The 18,614-nt window shown below is 46.3% G+C and overlaps 1 protein-coding gene and 1 pseudogene across 1 annotated transcript in view; one reads left to right on the top strand and one right to left on the bottom strand.

Annotated features, from left to right (window-relative positions):
• The window catches only part of DOK5 (docking protein 5), a 153,500-nt gene that overhangs the window by 112,393 nt on the left and 22,493 nt on the right, over nucleotides 1-18,614 (top strand). Inside the window, exon 6 of the mRNA XM_055393913.2 lies at nucleotides 2,259-2,394. Coding sequence (XP_055249888.1) covers nucleotides 2,259-2,394 — 136 coding nt within the window. The remainder of the gene's footprint in view (nucleotides 1-2,258; nucleotides 2,395-18,614) is intronic.
• LOC129535249 (adenylate kinase 4, mitochondrial pseudogene) lies at nucleotides 7,105-7,978 on the bottom strand (annotated as a pseudogene).

The raw sequence follows: 18,614 nt of genomic DNA, 5'->3' as shown, positions 1-18,614 counted from the left end.
TTTTATAAGTTGATAGATGAATAGATAGCTAGATGGCACCTAGATGATAGATTAAATAGATCAGCAGGTGTATTTGGTCAGAGTATAAACTCTGTTACTGTGGGCTGCAGTTACAAAAACCTTAAAGTCACTAGCTCATCAAGTTTTAGAAACACAGTTGCAGGTTTGCTATTATATGAATCAATCATCCTGTAAGTATTTCCCGGTTAACAGGAACCTTCATACTTTCTGAAATCAAGACTGACATCTAAGTAAATAAATGATGACCTTTGCCCTAAAAGAAACGGAAGGTCACTTCTTTCTCTTAAATAATCGACTTAGGACGCCCTCCTCCTAACAAGTGATATTTCCATAGTTGGTGGGAAAAAGAAGTGTGAAAAAGAATGAAAACCTTGCAGAACTAAGTGCCAAGTAACAGTCAAATTTCTATGGTGGGTCAAGTCAAGAGTGGGTAGCAGTGAGGAGGGAAGCATTTTAAGAAGTCTTCAAGGACAAAACAGGACTTGAGTAAAAATGCTTTGAATTTTAGTTTTTAATTCTTTGAATTAAAATAACACGATCAACCTCATAAGCTAGTTTTTATGTTAGCTTGTTGAAAGAGCCTTCTGGTTTTTCTCTTTCTTCTTACATGGTCCATACTAGCAAAATTCAAGCCAGCAGTTTTGACCAATTAACATACTCTATGCTATACATGCTGAAGACTGCCATATGGCTGGGATATTGAGCCAACTGTAGATAATTAGATAAGATAAATCTCCCTTTTTTACTGCACTAATTGCGTAGACTGGAATAGATAAAATCATTAACAGTAGTTTGGGTTGAAAATTGGTTTGGTTTCCATGCTGTGTTAAAAAGTTCTTTTGATGTGAATCTCTAGATGTGAGCAAAACCCAGGCAGTCAGGCCAATGTTCAGTTTTCAGTAAGAGTTTCAGAGGTGGAAGGAGAGGGATTGTGTCTTAGAATTACTAAGTAATTATTAATAATTGTAAATAATGTAATAATTGAATAGTGTTCTTTAAAGCAAACAAAAACGACCTCTTGGTTTACTGTTGATATATGTATGTAATTAAAATCAGAACTGTAAAAAATAAATCCTTTTGAAAATTATCCAAGTCTTCAAAAATATTTAGAATAATTAAATACATTCATTAATTATGTATGCCCATATCACTGTCTGTATATGTATTGTGTGTGTGTATGTGTGTGTGTGTGTGTACAAATATATATATATATGTATATATGTGCTCTTGCAGTGCAGGAGACACAGGAGACGTGGGTTCCATCCCTGGGTCGGGAAGATCCCCTGACGAAGGAAGATGGCAGCCCATCCCAGTGTTCTTGCCTGGGAAATTCCATGGACAGAGGAGCCTGGCCGGCTACAGTCCAAAGGGTTCCAAAGAGTCGGACACAACTGAGCGACTAAGCTCACTTACAAAACACAGACACACACACACATTAGTAGCTAAAACACACTGGTTTCTGGTCTAATTGTATGTACCATTCTTCCTTATCAATGCAATTCTTTTCTGTTTTTAACAGCCTGAGGTAGAGATGACTCCCCTCTTAACTCCTAACATGAATGATGAAACCCACATGTCTTTCCTTGAGTTCCTAACATGAATGATGAAACCCGCATGTCTTTCCTTGAGTTCCCTCTTTCTCTTATACCCCACACATTAATTCAAGTTATGTCTATTTAAAATACTCTTGGCTACGTTTGGTTTATCACATGGAGTGAAAATCTGGAGTAAAATTGGATCGATGATTTTGGAAAGCAGAGCCGATTTCAGAAATAAAATCATTCTTTAAGCCATTGTCCATAAGGAGGATCGGGTCAGAATCTGAGAGTCATAGAATCCTTTCTCGCCTCTGAGCTGAAAGGCCCCGTTTCTGGCAAGTTACTGAGTTGTGAGCTGTGGTGGGAAGGCCGTGCCCTGGTGCCCTCTTTGATGGTTTTGGGAAGTAGAGGGACTGTACTGAAAGTCCAGAAACGGTTTGTTCATTAGCCTTCAACAAGACCTTCAGGACCAAAAACATGGGCGCCACCACGTTGGCTCGAAGTGATTGGTCCCCTGCCCGCAAGTCTCTGTAATAACAATTTGCCAAACACTTTGATTCCAGTTAACCCTGTTCAACACATGTGAACCGGAATCCTGATCTCATTCAAAATAAATGAAGCTGATCTTGGGTTGTTCCAGGCTCTGGGTGCATTGAGCTTGGAGAAGCTGGTTTTCAGAAGCTCTCTTTGTTTTCACAGGATGTGTGAGACTGGTGAAGGGCTGTTTATCTTTCAAACGCGAGATGGGGAGGCCATCTACCAGAAGGTCCACTCGGCTGCCCTGGCCATAGCGGAGCAGCACGAGCGCCTGCTGCAGAGCGTGAAGAGCTCCATGGTATGTCGGGAGTCCTTTCTTATGAGCCCAGCGTCCACTGCAGTAGAATGGTCTTGGAGTCTCTGTGCTGAAAATATGGTCAGTATTTTGGGGGGCAGATGCTTTCCTCCTGTACTCAGCAATGTGTCTCTCGGATGACATGCATCCTTGGAAAGCTCCAGAAAGTGACTTGGGAGCAGAAGAAGCATCCGCCCCCTGGTCATCTGCTTGCGCACTGTATGCCCCCCTTGTGCCGTGTGTGTTTAATCAGTGCTTTCCTGCCCACTGAGAGCTATAAAAAGCAAGTCTACCTCGTCCTCACTGGGAGACTGAGAGGCCTGAGACCAGGGTGCTGCCGGATTCTGGGGGGCACTTCCTGCTTTGTAACTGGCTGTCCTTCTACTGTGTCGCAAATGGCAGAAGGGGTGAGGGGTCTCTCTGGGTTCCCTCTTGTAAGAGCGCTAATACCGTTCATGGGGGTTCTACCCTCATGACCTGGCCCCTGCCATATGCCTGACTGTCTAATAACAAGTGGGGACACAATATTCAGTCCATTGAAGTCTGTGTGTATATACACATTAAAATCCATTTGGCTTATGTATGGACATTTATAGACACAACTCCATGGGTTATCTACCTCTGAAAGTGAAAGTCGATCAGTCGTGTCCAACTCTTTGCGACCCCAAGGATATACAGTCCATGGGACTCTCCAGGCCAGAACACTGGAGTGGGTAGCCTTTCCCTTCTCTAGGGGATCTTCCCAACCCAGGGATCAAACCCAGGTCTCCTGCATTGCAGGCGGATTCTTTACCAGCTGAGCCACGAGGGAAGCACATATATACTTACAAGTGTAACAGAAGTTGTAATTTCAAAGGTCAGCAGTGCTCAGAGAAAAATTGTAAGTGAGAGACGAGAGCTGAGAGGAAACGGGAGAAATATCAAAACTCACGAGCAGACGACTGTTGACGTGAGATCGTGGTTTCTGTGTAGGAGTGGTCTTGATTTTCTTTTCCAGGTAAATCAAGACTTTGAGTCTGTATAGTTACTTCCAGTTTGTAAGTGTTGACAGTTAATTCCAGCTAAAACCAAAAACAAAAATCAGTATTACTTTGTAGGACAAAGAAAACCTATTTGTAGGACTTCATTCTGCCCACAGCCATGTGTTTGCTGTCCCTAGGGGGTAAACCTTCATAGTCATCAGTGTACAGAGACACCCAGGGACTGTGCCTCGTATGGAGAATTGTGAGTCATGAGTTTCTTCTTTAGGAACAGTAAATTTACAAAATTTGTAATGAATGTGCAACAGTTAAATAATGCAACTCATGAATTGTGACTGCAAACACATGCATAGAGTCACATCTGGGAAAGAAATCTGCAGAACCAAAAGGAACTGGGTTGGCATGGGAAGGTTAGGGCAATTTGAAAAGTCTGTGATTTAACCATGTGGGGTGGTTGGATTTAAAGAGGGGAAAAGCATGCCAGTAATATGATCTGTCCCAAAGCAGCCAGGGATTATTCCCAAATGACTTATGTGTGCCGTGATGTGGGATTTTAGAGCTAGGATCAGCAAGTCTTTAATACAGGGTGAGACAGTAATATTTCAGGCTCTCTGGATGCGGATGGTCTCTGCTGCAGCTCTTTAGCTCTTTTGTTGGAGAGTTAAGTGCGAGCATAGGTCATGTGGATTCAAATGGACATGGCTGTGTTTCACAGGAAACTTATATTAACGGACAGTGAAATTCAAATTTCACTTGAGTTTCACATATCATGAAATATTCTTCTGATTTCCCCCTCAACCATGTAGAAACGTTCCTTCTGAACTAATAGAGTCTTGGCATCCATTTTCCCATATTCTTCCCAATTCTGGATATTGCAGTAGAGGTGGATAAGTGCGTGGATGGATGGATAGAAAGAAAAAGGAAAAAGGAAGAAAATAAAGAAAAGAAGGAAGAATTCAAGTCATTTTTGAACTTACAGGGCAACGTGTCACTGCATTAAACCTGTGAGCTACTCAAGATGCCTTTAAATGTCTGAAGGTTTTTTTTTTAAGATTACCTTTTTGTAAAGCCATCAATTAGCATAAATCTGTCTGTACTTGAAAGGGAGGTTCTGCACGTACATGTATTTCCATTTATAACCTCATTACTTCCACTAAAAATTAATCAGGAATATGAGTAATTCGTTCAGATCATCCCTTTGCAGATTTAACTGTAATATAATGTTGTTTGCTCTTAATTTGCTGTATGCTTAACAAGCTCTATGAAATGAATGTGATTTTAAAAGTAAAAACATCCTGTTTTAAATGGAAGTGAGTAAACTTCAAAATGGGATTTGAATCTCGAGGGAGTTAAAACTGGGGATGGCAGAATGCTTGAAAATCAGCATCCTTGAATTGATCTCTGATTAGGGGAGAAAAGAGATACTGCGCTAGAATGAGACGATTGAGATCGCTGCAACACTTCAGGTACAGTCTCGCGTTTTCTGGTCACTGGGAGAGGGGCCGCAGGTTGGGTACATTTTGACTAGGAATTGCCATTATGCCACTACTGGCTGGGATCTCTGAGACAGTCAAGGTCATAAATGGAGAAGGATGGTGAAGCTGATCGCATGAGGCGGCCCCAAACCTAGATCTCAATGACAGTCTGCTGCCACTGTTGTAAAACTCCCAAGACAGAAGGCTTTACCCACGACAGTTTGAAATTGCAGCCGTGTGTGAACGGTTTGAATCCCAGAAGTCATGAAGAAGAGACATGTGAGTCAGATAACAACAATTATTTTTATTTTATTATTATTACTGGGCTTCCCTGGTGGCTCAGAGGTTAAAGCGTCTGCCTCCAATGCGGGAGACCCGGGTTCGATCCCTGGGTTGGGAAGATCCCCTGGAGAAGGAAACGGTAACCCACTCCAGTATTCTTGCCTGGAGAATCCCATGGACGGAGAAGCCTGGTAGGTTACAGTCCACGGGGTCGCATAGAGTCGGACACGACTGAGCGACCGAACGGAACGGAACGGAACGGACTATCATTACTGTCATTACTGTGATAGGCTGAATGATTGTATCCTGAGGATCTCCCACATCTTAATCCCTGGAGCCTTTGAGCATTATCGTCTATGGCAAAAGGGACTTTGCAGTTGTGATTCAGTTAAAGCTCCTGAGATGGGGAGATTGGGCAGGATTATTCCAGTGGGCCTGGTGTCATCACAAGGTTCCCATAAGAAGGAAACAAGAGGAGTCAGAGTCGGACCGAAGTAACATGGCCATGAAAACAGAGGCAGAGAGAGATGTTTGCCCCGATGGTTACAGAGACAGAGGAGCTGGGACCCAAAGGTTGTCGGTGACCTCTAGAAATTAGAATAAGGAAGGAAATGGACACTCTTATGGAATCTCCAAAAGTTACCAGGTCAGCAGATACCGTGGGTTTACCCCAGTGAATCTTTTTTTTTTTTTTTCCTTAATAAATGGTTTATTGATACTACATTCTAATGAATGACAAAATAGTATGATCTATATTTCTAGACTTAATGGCCATCCTATAGAAATCATCTTTGGAATAGAATAAAAAATTACAATTTTATCAAACCCCATAATCATAAAGCTGTCATCAAGAGTCTAGGCACAGCTAGTGCAACATTTTCCTTGACCCCACAGGCTCCATTCCCTTTACCAACTATTTATAATATGCTTGGGTCACTCACACGAGAAAAACACTGTCAGCATCAATATTTAGCAGCATTTTTAAAATATATATATTTTTTGTCTTCACTATAAGCTAAACTATTCCTTCTGTCCAGTAATTCCATATGGTCTTATTTACTTCTATACATAAGATACAATCTTTTAACATTTATGAAGGTGAATATTTCCCAGTTTTTGAGAGTTCCGCAAAGACTCTTAGGGTTTTATTTTGCCACAATAAAAGAAAGGAGCGGTGTCAACTCATGACAGTCAGACCAACAGTTTAAGTAGACCGTCCACACAGTTCAGTTCCTGATGCATAAAGAGACGGAACATCGTCCCCCACCTCCCAGCTCTCAGACAGGAGTTTGAGAGGGATAAAAGCAGGAACAATATTACTTAATAGTCTAAGGAGGGAGAAAACAGATGTCTAATAAAAGTAGTAGAAGCCAAGGCTTTTCATTCTAGGATGTCTGAAAAAGAGAGATTCAATGGAGTATGAACGCAGAGAAGGCGTCATTCCTAACAGAAAATAAAATGAACTATGGACAGTCACTCAGGCCAGAGAAGCAATCACTGACAGCTACTGTTTCAATCCCACTGTCACCAGGATGGCACATGCCAGAGAACCAAGGACAAAGGCAGCTATAGCCCCCGGCATTCTCAGACCTCCTGGTGCTAGGTTTCAACAGCCTTTAGGGGCTGGGGAGAACCAGGGAGCACCACCGTCACGTGTGAAAAAAACTATTATGGCAACAACCTGGCCACGGAAAATCAGCAAGAGCTTAGCTGATACACTGCTTGGAATCCAGCCTGCGTTGCTTCCTTTCTTATAAAGAACTTGGGTATGTGCAGGGACATCGTAAACACGTGTAGGTGGCTCCTCTTTTAGAAAGGCAGAGAAGAGCCTCATCATTAACTCATTCTATTCATTAGTTTTCATGTCTGCTCACCATTTAAACTAGAAAAGACACTGCAAGCTATCTCAGCTAGCTACTAACTGGGACATGGCACCAATACTACACAAACAATTGAATGAGTTACCATATCTTCCTGGTTCTTCCACTGCGCAGGCTCAGTAGGCTTCTTTGGACTGAACAGGTGTGATCTTGTTCGAGAAAAGCGTGTAAACATAGGGCCAGATTTTGTTAGTCTCGGTTCCCGAAAATTGGTGGAGCACTCCTCGGCTCTTGTATAACTCGATCACTGGTTTTGCCACATCCTTGTACTGTCTTAGTCTGGCAGCAACGGCTTCAGGTTTGTCATCCTCCTGCTGGACCAATGGTTCACCAGTGACGTCATCAATCCCATGTACATGAGGTGGTGAGGTGGGTTGAAGTCCAGGTTATATACCCTTCCACTGGGAGGGTGAATCCAACGTCGGCTGAGACGATCTTTGAGCGTTTCAAATGGAATGTTCAAAGTGATCACTAGATCCAGGTCACATATTCTGTCCAAGGCTTCAGCCTGAACTAATGTTCGAGGAAAACCATCAAGTAGCCAGTGCTCGCCGCTCCTGTTCTCCAACTCCAGCAGCATGAGGCGTGTGATCACATGATCAGGAACCAAAAGGCCTTTCTCTATGTATTGCTTTGCCATATCACCAACTTCCGTGTTGGCCTTGATGTTCTCCCGCAAGAAGTGGCCGCTGGAGAGATGCTGAAGGCCAAAGTTCTGGGCTATCCGCTGGCACACAGTGCCCTTGCCCGAGCCCGGCGGCCCAAGGATGACCGCACGCAGGAGTTTGGAAGCCATTGCCTCGGCGACGAGGGGGAGGCCGAACTGACAACCGGGACAGCGGCCTCGGAGAAGCCCCGGGAACTTTGTTTCTTCTGCCCTTGCCTCTGACACCCTGGGCTCGCGCGGGGATTCGCCGCCGCCCCTGCCAGGGAAAGAGAGACTTTCTGAGACAACCCCTCCTCTCCGCCCCGCGCCTGGGCGGCTGGAGGGCGGAGTCTACCCCAGTGAATCTTATTTCAGACTTCCAGCCTCTCGATCCATATAGCGATATGTGTGTATTGTTTTAATCCCAAGTTGTTAAAATTGCCAGAGGTAGCTAATACAATTACGATTGTATTAGTTGCAATTGCAATACAATTATTAAAATTATAATAATGTATGCAATTTTATACAATTTCAATTTCATTAGTTACAGTTATAGTCACTGTTGTTCAGTGTGTCCAGCTCTTTGCAGCCACATGGACTGCAGCAGGCCAGGCTTCCCTGTCCTTCCCTATCTCCTGGAGTCTGCTCAAACTCACGTCCATTGAGTCGGTGATGCCATCCAACCATCTCATCCTCTTTCGCTCCTTTCTCCTCTTGCCCTCCATCTTTCCCAGCATCAGGGTCTTTTCCAATGAGTCAGTTCTTCGTATCAGGTGGCCAACGTATTGGAGCTTCAGCTTCAGCATCAGTCCTTCCAATGAATATTCAATTCAGGGTTGATTTCCTTTAGAATTGATTGGTTGATTCTCCTTGCTGCCCAAGGGACTGTCAAAGGTCTTCTCCAACACACGGTTCAAAAGCATCAATTCTTCGGTGCTCAGCTTTATTATCCAACTCTCACATCCATACATGACTACTGGGAAAACCATAGCTTTGACTATATGGACCTTTGTTGGCAAAGTGATGTCTCTGCTTTTTAATACGCTGTCTAGGTTTGTCATAGCTTTACTTTCAAGGAGTAAGCGTCTTCTAATTTCATGGCTGCATTCACTGTGTGCAGTGGTTTTGGAGTCCAAAAATTACAATTAGAATAGTTACAATATTATAATAATGAAAATGTGTTGTGTCTCTGCTCTGTAACAGACGATAGTGGACGGGCTTGGTGTGTGCTTTCTGACCATCACAATGGCCCTTGGATCAGAGGCCCAGTGCCCCCGGCTTGGAAGTGGCAGGGCTCAGATTTGGAGCAGGTGTGCTGGGACAACCCCTGCTTCACGCTTTTTCCCAAAATCCGGCATGGTTTCTTTGCCCCTCATGAGATCTGCTCACAGCCATTCAGAAAATTCCAAATTAATGGCTGACAATGAGAAGTTAAGATGTTTCACATAAAACTCAGATTTCTGTTTCATCTTGAAAAGGGGACAGGTCCCGCAGCGCTCACACCCCACGTGGCCACCATCGGAGACGCCCCCGCTTTGGGTGGCAGCGGGTCTTCAGTTCTCCGAGGTCCCCGCCCTCCCCTGGTGCCTAGCAGGTGGCCCCTCTCTGCGCATTTGCTCCCGGCGCTGTGGCCGGGAGAAGTCCTGCCTGGATCACTGCATGTGTCTGCTTTCTGCTGCCGGGCGACGAGCTGCGGACTCCACACCGCAAAACGGCGCGCGTTTGTGACGTCCTGGCCGCCGTAGTCAGGGGTGCTGACGTGGCTCACGTGGGCCCTCCGCACGTTTGTGACGTCCTGGCCGCCGTAGTCAGGCGTGCTGACGTGGTTCACGTGGGCCCTCTGCATGTTTGTGACGTCCTGGCCGCCGTGGTCAGGCATGCTGACGTGGCTCACGTGGGCCCTCCGCACCTTTGTGACGTCGTGGCTCATGTGGGCCCTCGGCTTAAGGGCCTCACAAGGCTGAGCGGCCCTAGGCCAGGCGTGCCCACCCTGCGGGATCTCATGCCGGTGGGCTGAGGTGGAGCTGATGTAATAATAGAAACAGCGTGCACAGTAAATACAGTGCACTTAAGCCACCCCTCCCATCAGTCCACGGAGAGCTGGGCTTCCCCGAAACCGGGCCTGGCGCCGGAAGGCTGGGGGCTGCGGAAGGGTAGATGGGGCGGGCCCCACTCACAGGCTCACGGTGGTTCTCGGTGCCAGTGAATTCCTTGGGGCTGCGGATTTAAGAGCCCGGTTTCCTGCTGGTTGGTGGATGAAGGTCGCCCTAGTTGCCAGAGGCTGCCCTCCGTTTCCTGCTGTCTTCACACTTGTTTCATCAGAGCCAGCAAAAAAGACTTTCCTTCACAACGACGGCCGCGGTCCTGTGTCCCAGCCGTGCTCGTGACAGCCACCACCCCGTCACAGGCTGTTGGTGCAAGCGAGTCACAAGTGTTTCCTACTGTCGAGGGAGGGGACGCCACAAGAGTGTGCCCACGTGGAGGGGAGATTGGGGACCACCATACTGACTGCACGTGGATGTCACCAGAGAGTCAGCACCAAAATCAGACTGACAATGTTCTTTGCAGCCAAAGCTGGAGAAGCGCTATACAGTCAGTAAAAACAAGACTGGGAGCCGACTGTGGCTCAGATCAAGAGCTCCTTATTGCCAAATTCAGGCTTAAATTGAAGAAAGTAGGGAAAACCATTAGACCATTCAGGTATGACCTAAATCAAATCCCTTACGATTTTAGAGTGGAAGTGACAAATAGATTCAAGGGACGAGGCCTGGTAGATTGCCTGATAAACTATTGTACAGGAGACAGGGATCAAGACCATCCCCAAGAAAAATAAATGCAAAACAAAATGGCTGTGTGAGGAGGCCTTACAAATAGCTGTGAAAAGAAGGGAAGCAAAAAGCAAAGGAGAAAAGGAAAGATAATACCCATTTTAATGCAGAGTTCCAAAGAATAGCAAGGAGAGATGATAAAGCCTTCCTCAGCGATCAATGCAAAGAAATAGAGAAAAACAATAGAATGGGAAAGACTAGAGATCTCTTCAAGAAAATTAGAGATACCAAGGGGATGTTTCATGCAAAGATGGGCTCAATAAAGGACAGAAATCATGTGGACCTAACAGAAGCAGAAGAGATTAAGATGGCAAGAATACACCGAAGAACTGTACAAAAACAATCTTCATGACCCAGATAGTCACAATGGTGTGATCACTCACCTAGAGCCAGACATTCTGGAATGTGAAGTCAAGTGGGCTTTAGGAAGCATCACTATGAACAAAGCTAGTGGAGGTGATGGAATTCCAATTGAGCTGTTCAAATCCTGAAAGATGACACTGTGAAAGTGCTGCACTCAATATGCCAGCAGATTTGGGGAACTCAGCAGTGACCATCGGACTAGAGAAAGGTCAGTCTTCATTCCAATCCCAAAGAAAGGCAATGCCAAAGAATGCTCAAACTACCACATAATTGCACTCATCTCACATGCTAGTAATGATCAACGTTCTCCAAGCCAGGCTTCAACAGTACGTGAACCGTGAACTTCCAGATGTTCAAGCTGGTTTTAGAAAAAGCAGAGGAACCAGAGATCAAATCGCCAACATCTGCTAGATCATGGAAAAAGCAAGAGAGTTCCACAAAAACATCTATTTCTGCTTTATTGACTATGCCAAAGCCTTTGTCTGTGTGGATCACAATAAACTGGAAAATTCTTCAAGAAATGGAATACTAGACCACCTGACCTGCCTCCTGAGAAACCTATATGCAGATCAGGAAGCTACAGTTAGAATTGGACATGGAACAACAGACTGGTTCCAAATAGGAAAAGGAGTACATCAAGGCTGTATATTGTCACCCTGCTTATTTAACTTCTATGCAGAGTACATCATGAGAAATGCTGGGCTGGAGGAAGCACAAGCTGGAGTCAAGATTGCCAGGAGAAATATCAATAACCTCAGATATGCAGATGATACCACCCTTAAGACAGAAAGTGAAGAGGAACTAAAGAGCCTCTTGATGAAAGTGAAAGAGGAGAGTGAAGAAGCTGGCTTGAAGCTCAACATTCAGAAAACTAAGATCATGGCATCCAGTCCCATCACTTCATGGCAAGTAAATGGGGAAACAGTGGAAACAGCAGCTGATTTTATTTTTGGGGGCTCCAAAATCACTACAGATGGTGATTGCAGCCATGAAATTAAAAGACGCTTACTCCTTGGAAGGAAAGTTATGACCAACCTAGATAACATTTTAAAAAGCAGAGACATTACTTTGTCCACAAAAGTCCATCTAGTCAAGGCTATGGTTTTTCCAGTAATTATGTATGGTTGTGAGAGCTGGACCCTAAAGAAGGCTGAGCACGGAAGAATTGATGCTTTTGAACTGTGGTGTTGGAGAAGACTCTTGAGAGCCCGTTGGACTGCAAGGAGATCCAACCAGTCAATCCTAAAGGAGATCAGTCCTGAGTGTTCACTGGAAGGACTGATGTTGAAGCTGAAACTCCAATACTTTGGCCACCTCATGCGAAGAGTTAACTCCCTGGAAAAGACTCTGATGCTGGGAGGGATTGGGGACAGGAGGAGAAGGGAACGACAGAGAATGAGATGGTTGGATGGCACCACCAACTCAATGGACATGGGTTTGGTTGGACTCCAGGAGTTGGTGATGGACAGGGAGGCCTGGCGTGCTGCGGTTCATGGGGTTGCAAAGAGTTGGACACGACTGAGTGACTGAACTGAACTTACTGTCTTGTCTCCACAGCGTGCAAACTTCTGGAATAACATTTATTTTGTGTTTGTCACTTTATGGTCTTTTGCTAATACTGTTTATTTATGAAGCATCTGCCCAATGCTGGCTCTTTAGTGACAGCAGGCACACCAGTTGTCAGGCTGGACACCTTACTGACCTTGTCTCTGTGATCAGGACGGAATCTCCGTGAGGCAGACTCAGTCATTCACTCTCATTCCTTGGTTCGTTCGCGAGGTTTACTAAGGGCGATACCTGCTCTGGGGCTTCCCCGGTGGCTCTGTGGTAAAGAATCCGCCTGCCAATGTACCTGACGTAGGTTCGATCCCTCGATTGGGGAGATCCCCTGGACAAGCAAATGGCCACCCACTCTGGTATTATTGCCTGGAGACTCCCATGGACAGAGGAGCGTAGTGGTCTACAGTCCTTGGGATTGAAAAAGAGTCGGACACGACTTAGCAACTACAGCAACAACAGTCTGCTGTTGTGTGCTCTAGGATATAGCGGTAATTGACAGGTAAAGCCCGTGATCCCAGGGGACTTATCACTCAAGGGAGGATTATTCACAACCCTTGACCCGGAAGGAGTCTCTCCAGATGCTATAGATGAGAAAACAGATGCGCACAGTGGTGAGGTCACTTGCCTGCAGCTATGGAGCTCATTACTGCTGGAACCAGGAATGCAGGATCTTTTATGTGGTTCTTTTTAAAATTTCTTGTTATATTGGAGTTTAGCCGATTAACCGGAGAAGGCAATGGCAAGCCACTCCAGTACTGTTGCCTAGAAAATCCCATGGATGGAGGAGCCTGGTAGGCTGCAGTCCGTGGGGTCGCTGAGGGTCGGACACGACTGAGCGACTTCACTTTCACTTTTCACTTTCACACATTGGAGAAGGAAATGGCAACCCACTCCAGTGTTCTTGCCTGGAGAATCCCAGGGAGGGGGGAGCCTGGTGGGCTTCCATCTATGGGGTCACACAGAGTCGGACACGACTGAAGTGACTTAGCAGCAGCAGCAGCAGCCGATTAACAGTGTTGTGATACTTTCAGCTGCGCAGCAGCTCGGCTCAGCCACACACACACACAGGCATCCATTCTCCCAGACCGGGTGAGAGGGGAGTTTGTGTGGTTCTTAAAAGTCTGCCTGCGGCCACAGTGCCTTACTCTCCAGAGGGTTTTAAAGCCCTTCTGTTTCTCTTATATCCACATTGTCTTAGCATTTTCCAACTACCCTGAATGTCAGAGTACCTTTCAGAAATGCGTATCAGCTTAGAATATATCTTAAAAAAAATCACTGTTATAGCAAACCCGATCGGAGAAGGAAATGGCAACCCACTCCAGTGTTCTTGCCTGGAGAATCCCAGGGACGGCGGAGCCTGGTGGGCTGCCGTCTGTGGGGTCGCACAGAGTCGGACACGACTGAAGTGACTTAGCAGCAGCAGCAGCAGCATAGCAAACCCGGTTTCTTTTGGTATTTCCGGCACCAGAGAGCCCTCATGTTTCTCGTGACTCTCCCCCCTCTGCTTGTGAATCCAGTGTGCCCTGATTCACTCTAAGGATGGCGCGGGGAGGGTGGGTGGGCCTGGGGTGTTCAGGGAGGACTGACTGGTGATGAGATGCCGTGGCTGGAGCTGTTTGCTCGAGAGCCGGCAGCTGCCTCGCTGGAGCGGCCACAGGAAGACTCCGTGGGGACACTTTGGGACTTCCCTGAGCAGCCGGCTATTTTTGACCCCTTGGAGATCAGTGCTGTTAGAGTCTAATTTTGGAGCAAGGAGTGGCAGTGTGTGGGAGGTCCCTCATTCCTCAACCCGGCCTGTCATTTTTAGAATTTCCTGCTAGGCGAGAGGGACACGGTGGCGAGTGACGGCGATCTGGTGGCTCCCTGGGTGGCTGTAGGTTTGGGCTCCCCTGGGGATGACTTTGAGGCCCGTCTCCCTCTTCCTCTGCAGCCCTGACTGTGCCCCCAGGCTTGCGAGTTTAATCCCAGCTGTTTCTGTGTTCCCTCTTTTTTTGTTTGCTTGTTTAGCTGATAGATTTATTTCCACGTCTGGGTTTGCAAATAAAATTTGATAACGAATTTGTAAAATTCAAGTGGAACTGTGTTACAGCTCTGCAAACCAAAGTAACTTATATTCAGCCTCATTAAAAAAATTATAGTCAGCACATTAAAAAAAAATAACGGAAGACATCAAAGAAAGCATAGAATCAATTTCACTACTTCTCAGACTAAAAGACCCTTACCTGCTGGGATTTTTATGTGTGTGAACACCCTTTTCACAACTTTGTCCCCATCTTTCTATCCACAAAAAAAAAAAAATAATAATAAGATTTTGCCTCTTTTTGTGTTTATGCTAAGTCAATTCAGTCGTGTCCGACTCCGTGCAACCCCACAGACAGAAGCCCACCAGGCTACCCCATCCCTGGGGATTCTCCAGTCAAGAACACTGGAGTGGGTTGCCATTTCCTTCTCCAGTGCAGGAAAGGGAAAAGTGAAAGTGAAGTCGCTCAGTCGTGTCCGACTCTTAGCGACCCCATGGATTGCAGCCTACCAGTCTCCTCCATCCATGGGATGGATTTTCCAGGCAAGAGTAATGGAGTGGGGTGCCATTGCCTTCTCCTTTTGTGTTTATAGACTCTGGTTAATTGAGTTAACTTACAGATTCTTTTTTTTTTTTTTTTTCTTTTAGCGTACTACTTAAAGTGGTTATCAACTTTTTTCCATTCCTAAAGTAAATCCTATTTATATCCTGGTAATATTAATTATAGCTCAAAAATATTTTATAAAACACCAATCTACTGCTTGCAAAGTAGATCTTATAGAGGACATAAAATAAATTGTGAAAAAATCGTTTGCATCTTTAAAGAAGCTTGGATTTAGATAAGCTGTGAATTTAAACCCTTGAAAACATGCAATAGTATAGTCCTGTAATTCAATTTGCTCTCGTCCCTTCAGAGGGCAGTTTGTCCCTCTGATCAGGATTAAACTAACCAGAATTGGATTCAGGGACTCCCTGGTGGTCCATGCTTCCACTGGAGAGGTCACAGGGTCAGTCTCCGGTCCTGGACGTTCCACACACTGTGAGGTGCAGCCAAACCAATGAGAACTTCAGGCGTCTCTTTACTCAGCAACAGTACTTGTAGGAATTTCCTCTAAAACTGCAGAAGCAAAGATGATGCAGGCACACCTGGAGGGAGCCACACCTTTTTCCTTACATCCCTCTGTTCACCACATTTGCTGAGCCCTGCTGTCCACGAGGTGCTGGGGAAGTGATTAGAGAAGATGGAGCTCCCATTCTTGGGAGCTGGTTGTGAGTAACAGAAACGTCACCCCAGAGGGAGCCTAGGCACGCTGTGGAGCGTGATGTCTGCAGGCGCTCAGTGAGGCTGCTGAGCAGTCATGGGTGGGGATCCCGTGCGTGTGGAGCCCTCGGATGAGGAAAGGCAGGACAGCAGGCAGGGTGGACACGCGTGTTCTCACCCTCGCCCTCGCGCGTGCTGTGCGAGCCCTGAGAGTGGACTTGTGGCGGGAGACTAACGTCCTGGGTTGTGCTGGTTACCTTGGGTGAGCGGGACTATGACTTGAGGGCCTGGAGGGAGCTTTCATATCAATATTTCACTGTATGTTTTTCTCGAACATTAATTTTTTAAACTGGCTACATAATTTTTAGAAGCTTATTCACTCCTGGCCCTGTTGCCGCCGGGGCTTTGTCTCTGCTTGCAGCAAGCGGGGCGGCTCTGAGTGTGGTGTGGGGGCTTCTTTGCAGAGCGCAGTCTCTAGGACACACGGGCTCCGGGAGTTGCACAAGCTCAACAGCTGTGACAGCCGGGCTTAGTTGTTCCTCGGCTCGCGGGATCTTCCTGGACCAGGGATCAACCCCATCGTCTCCTGCATTGGCAGGAGGGTGCTTTGTCACTGAGCCACCAAGATAGCACCCATAATTACTCTGTGGAAACAGGAGCTGCCCTTCTGCCTGGGCAGACTGAGTTGACACACCAGTGAGAAAGAGGAAGGGCTTTCCCACTTAAATGCGGAGCAGAGCACGCAAAGAAAGAACAGGTGTCGAACGCTCGGCAGGGACGTTTGCAGGCGCTAGAAATGTGGTCTCCATCAAGGGGTGAGATGATCTTTGTGGAGAAGTTTGTGCCTGAGCTGAGTTTTTGGATGAACCAGAGGTAGCTATGAGCTACTACCGCTGGTGATGATGGTGACTCTGACATTCACTGAGGACTTAGTTTGTGCCAGGAACGCTGCCGAGCACTAGGCATGTATTAACATCTTATCTTGATTCTTCAGCTTGGCTCCACTGACGGTGGGCACTGTCATCCCATTTTTACAGGTAAGGAGTTTGAAGCCTGGACTCGCAGATTGAAATGATGGTGCCAAGATTTAAACCCAGGTGTTGCTAGCTCTAGTATCTACAGGTTAGCTACTGGGCTCTTCTTAGCGAAAATTAATTTTTTTTTCTCTGAATTCATTTATTTAAAGATAGAATGCAACTATTTGAAATCATGGAACACAGTATCAACACAGAATAGGTTGTGGAATTGAATTGTTATATTTCATTTATATTAATAAATGTATTCAAAGGAGCAAATGTAGCTTTTAAGATTTATTAAGTTACTAACAGCACAAGTAACTAAGAGTTTCTAAGTTAAGAGTGACACTGCTTGATTTTCACGTTGCAAGATAATAATGGTATTTCAACTAGATGGCAGCAAATGCAGAAGCATTCTTTGAACTATATAGTATATGTAAGGTGACAGGTACTGGTGGCTGAGTGGTAAAGAATCTGCCTGCCCCTGTGGGAGATGCACGTTCGATCCCTGGGTCGGGAAGAGCCCCTGGAGAAAGGAATGGCCACACACTCCAGTACTCTTGTCTGGGAAATCCCATGGACAGAGGAGCTTGGTGGGCTACAGTCCATGGGGTCACAGAGTCAGACACGATTTAGTGACTAAACAACAACACTATATAAGGTACTGGCACAGATGGTATTTTTAAAAGACTAAATTAGTTCCCTGTGTTTAAAGTGGGAGATTTCACATAAACACGTGGTTCTGTCTTTTGAGAAAGCGAGCCTATCTGGTAGTACTCTTCTTGCCTGTGTCACAATTGAACAGCTGCTCTTCCTTTTTTATTTTTTAATTTTATTGATTTATTTCATTTCCGGCTGTGCAGGGTCTTCACTGATGCGTGGGCTTTTCTCCTGCTGTGGCGAGTGGGGCTGTCCTTTGCATGCTTGGGTGTCTCACATGTTGGCTTCTCTTGCTGCGGAGCACAGGCTCTAGGCGTGCGGGCTTCAGTAATGGTGGCACACGGGCTCAGTGGTCACGGCACGTGGGCTCTAGAGCCCAGGCTGGAGCCTGTGGCACATGGGCTTAGTTGTCCGACGACACGTGGGATCTTCCTGGACCAGGGACCGAACCTGTGTCTCCTTGATTGCAGGCAGATTCTTTACCACTGAGCCACCAGGGAAGCCCGCTTTGGTTTTTTATAGTCCTGTCATTTCTTGTCTCAATAACCAGGCTCTGGGCCTCTGGAGCGGTGGGGACAAGGCCCTGTGTGTCGCCGTCATCTCAGGGCTTGGCACAGGGTTCACTGAAGTTTTGCTGAATGAACAAAAGAGGGTCGAACAGACAATTTTATGAGCGCGGGGAAAAGGAGAAAGGAGGCCAGAACCCCAGTCCCATCTCCGCCCAGCACCAAGCACGGCCAGGCTCCATGTGCGGCTGCCCTGAGAAGCTGCTGGAAACAGCCCCGAGGTCATCAGTTTCCCTGTGCAGGCGGGCAGGGTTTCCTCTGCAAGGAGGCAGAAAACGTTACCGGAAGCCTAGGGAGGGCTCATTCTACTTTATGCACACGGCCGAGAAGTCAGAGGGCTCTGAGTGAACAGATGCAAATCACTTTCCTTCTGTGAAAATAACCGTTTGAGCGCATCTGGATCTCACCAAAATGCTGGGTTTGGAAATTTGGCCCCAGATGCTGGATTCCACTAGCAGTCTCTTCATCAAAGCTGCGGGCGGCAGAGAGGGCGTTGTCGCAGCTGGAGTTCTGCTGGTCGAGTAGTGTCGCGGCCGCGTGTTTCCCTCAGCGGTCTCTCTCTCTTGCTCACTGGCTCTTCTCTCTCCCTCTCTTCTGTAACATTTAAGGAGGGAGCCTCTGTCCAGCCCTTTCCTGCACAGTTCAGCCATATTCTGTGATGTCTCAGTAGCATTTCGATGGTGGGA

The sequence above is a fragment of the Moschus berezovskii genome, chromosome 15 (genome assembly GCF_049115385.1).
Source record: "Moschus berezovskii isolate FMDL1 chromosome 15, NW_MosBer_1.0, whole genome shotgun sequence".
NCBI classification, from domain to species: Eukaryota; Metazoa; Chordata; class Mammalia; order Artiodactyla; family Moschidae; genus Moschus; species Moschus berezovskii.
Note: the sequence above shows the minus strand (reverse complement) of the source record. Positions and strands in the feature narration are given on the sequence as shown.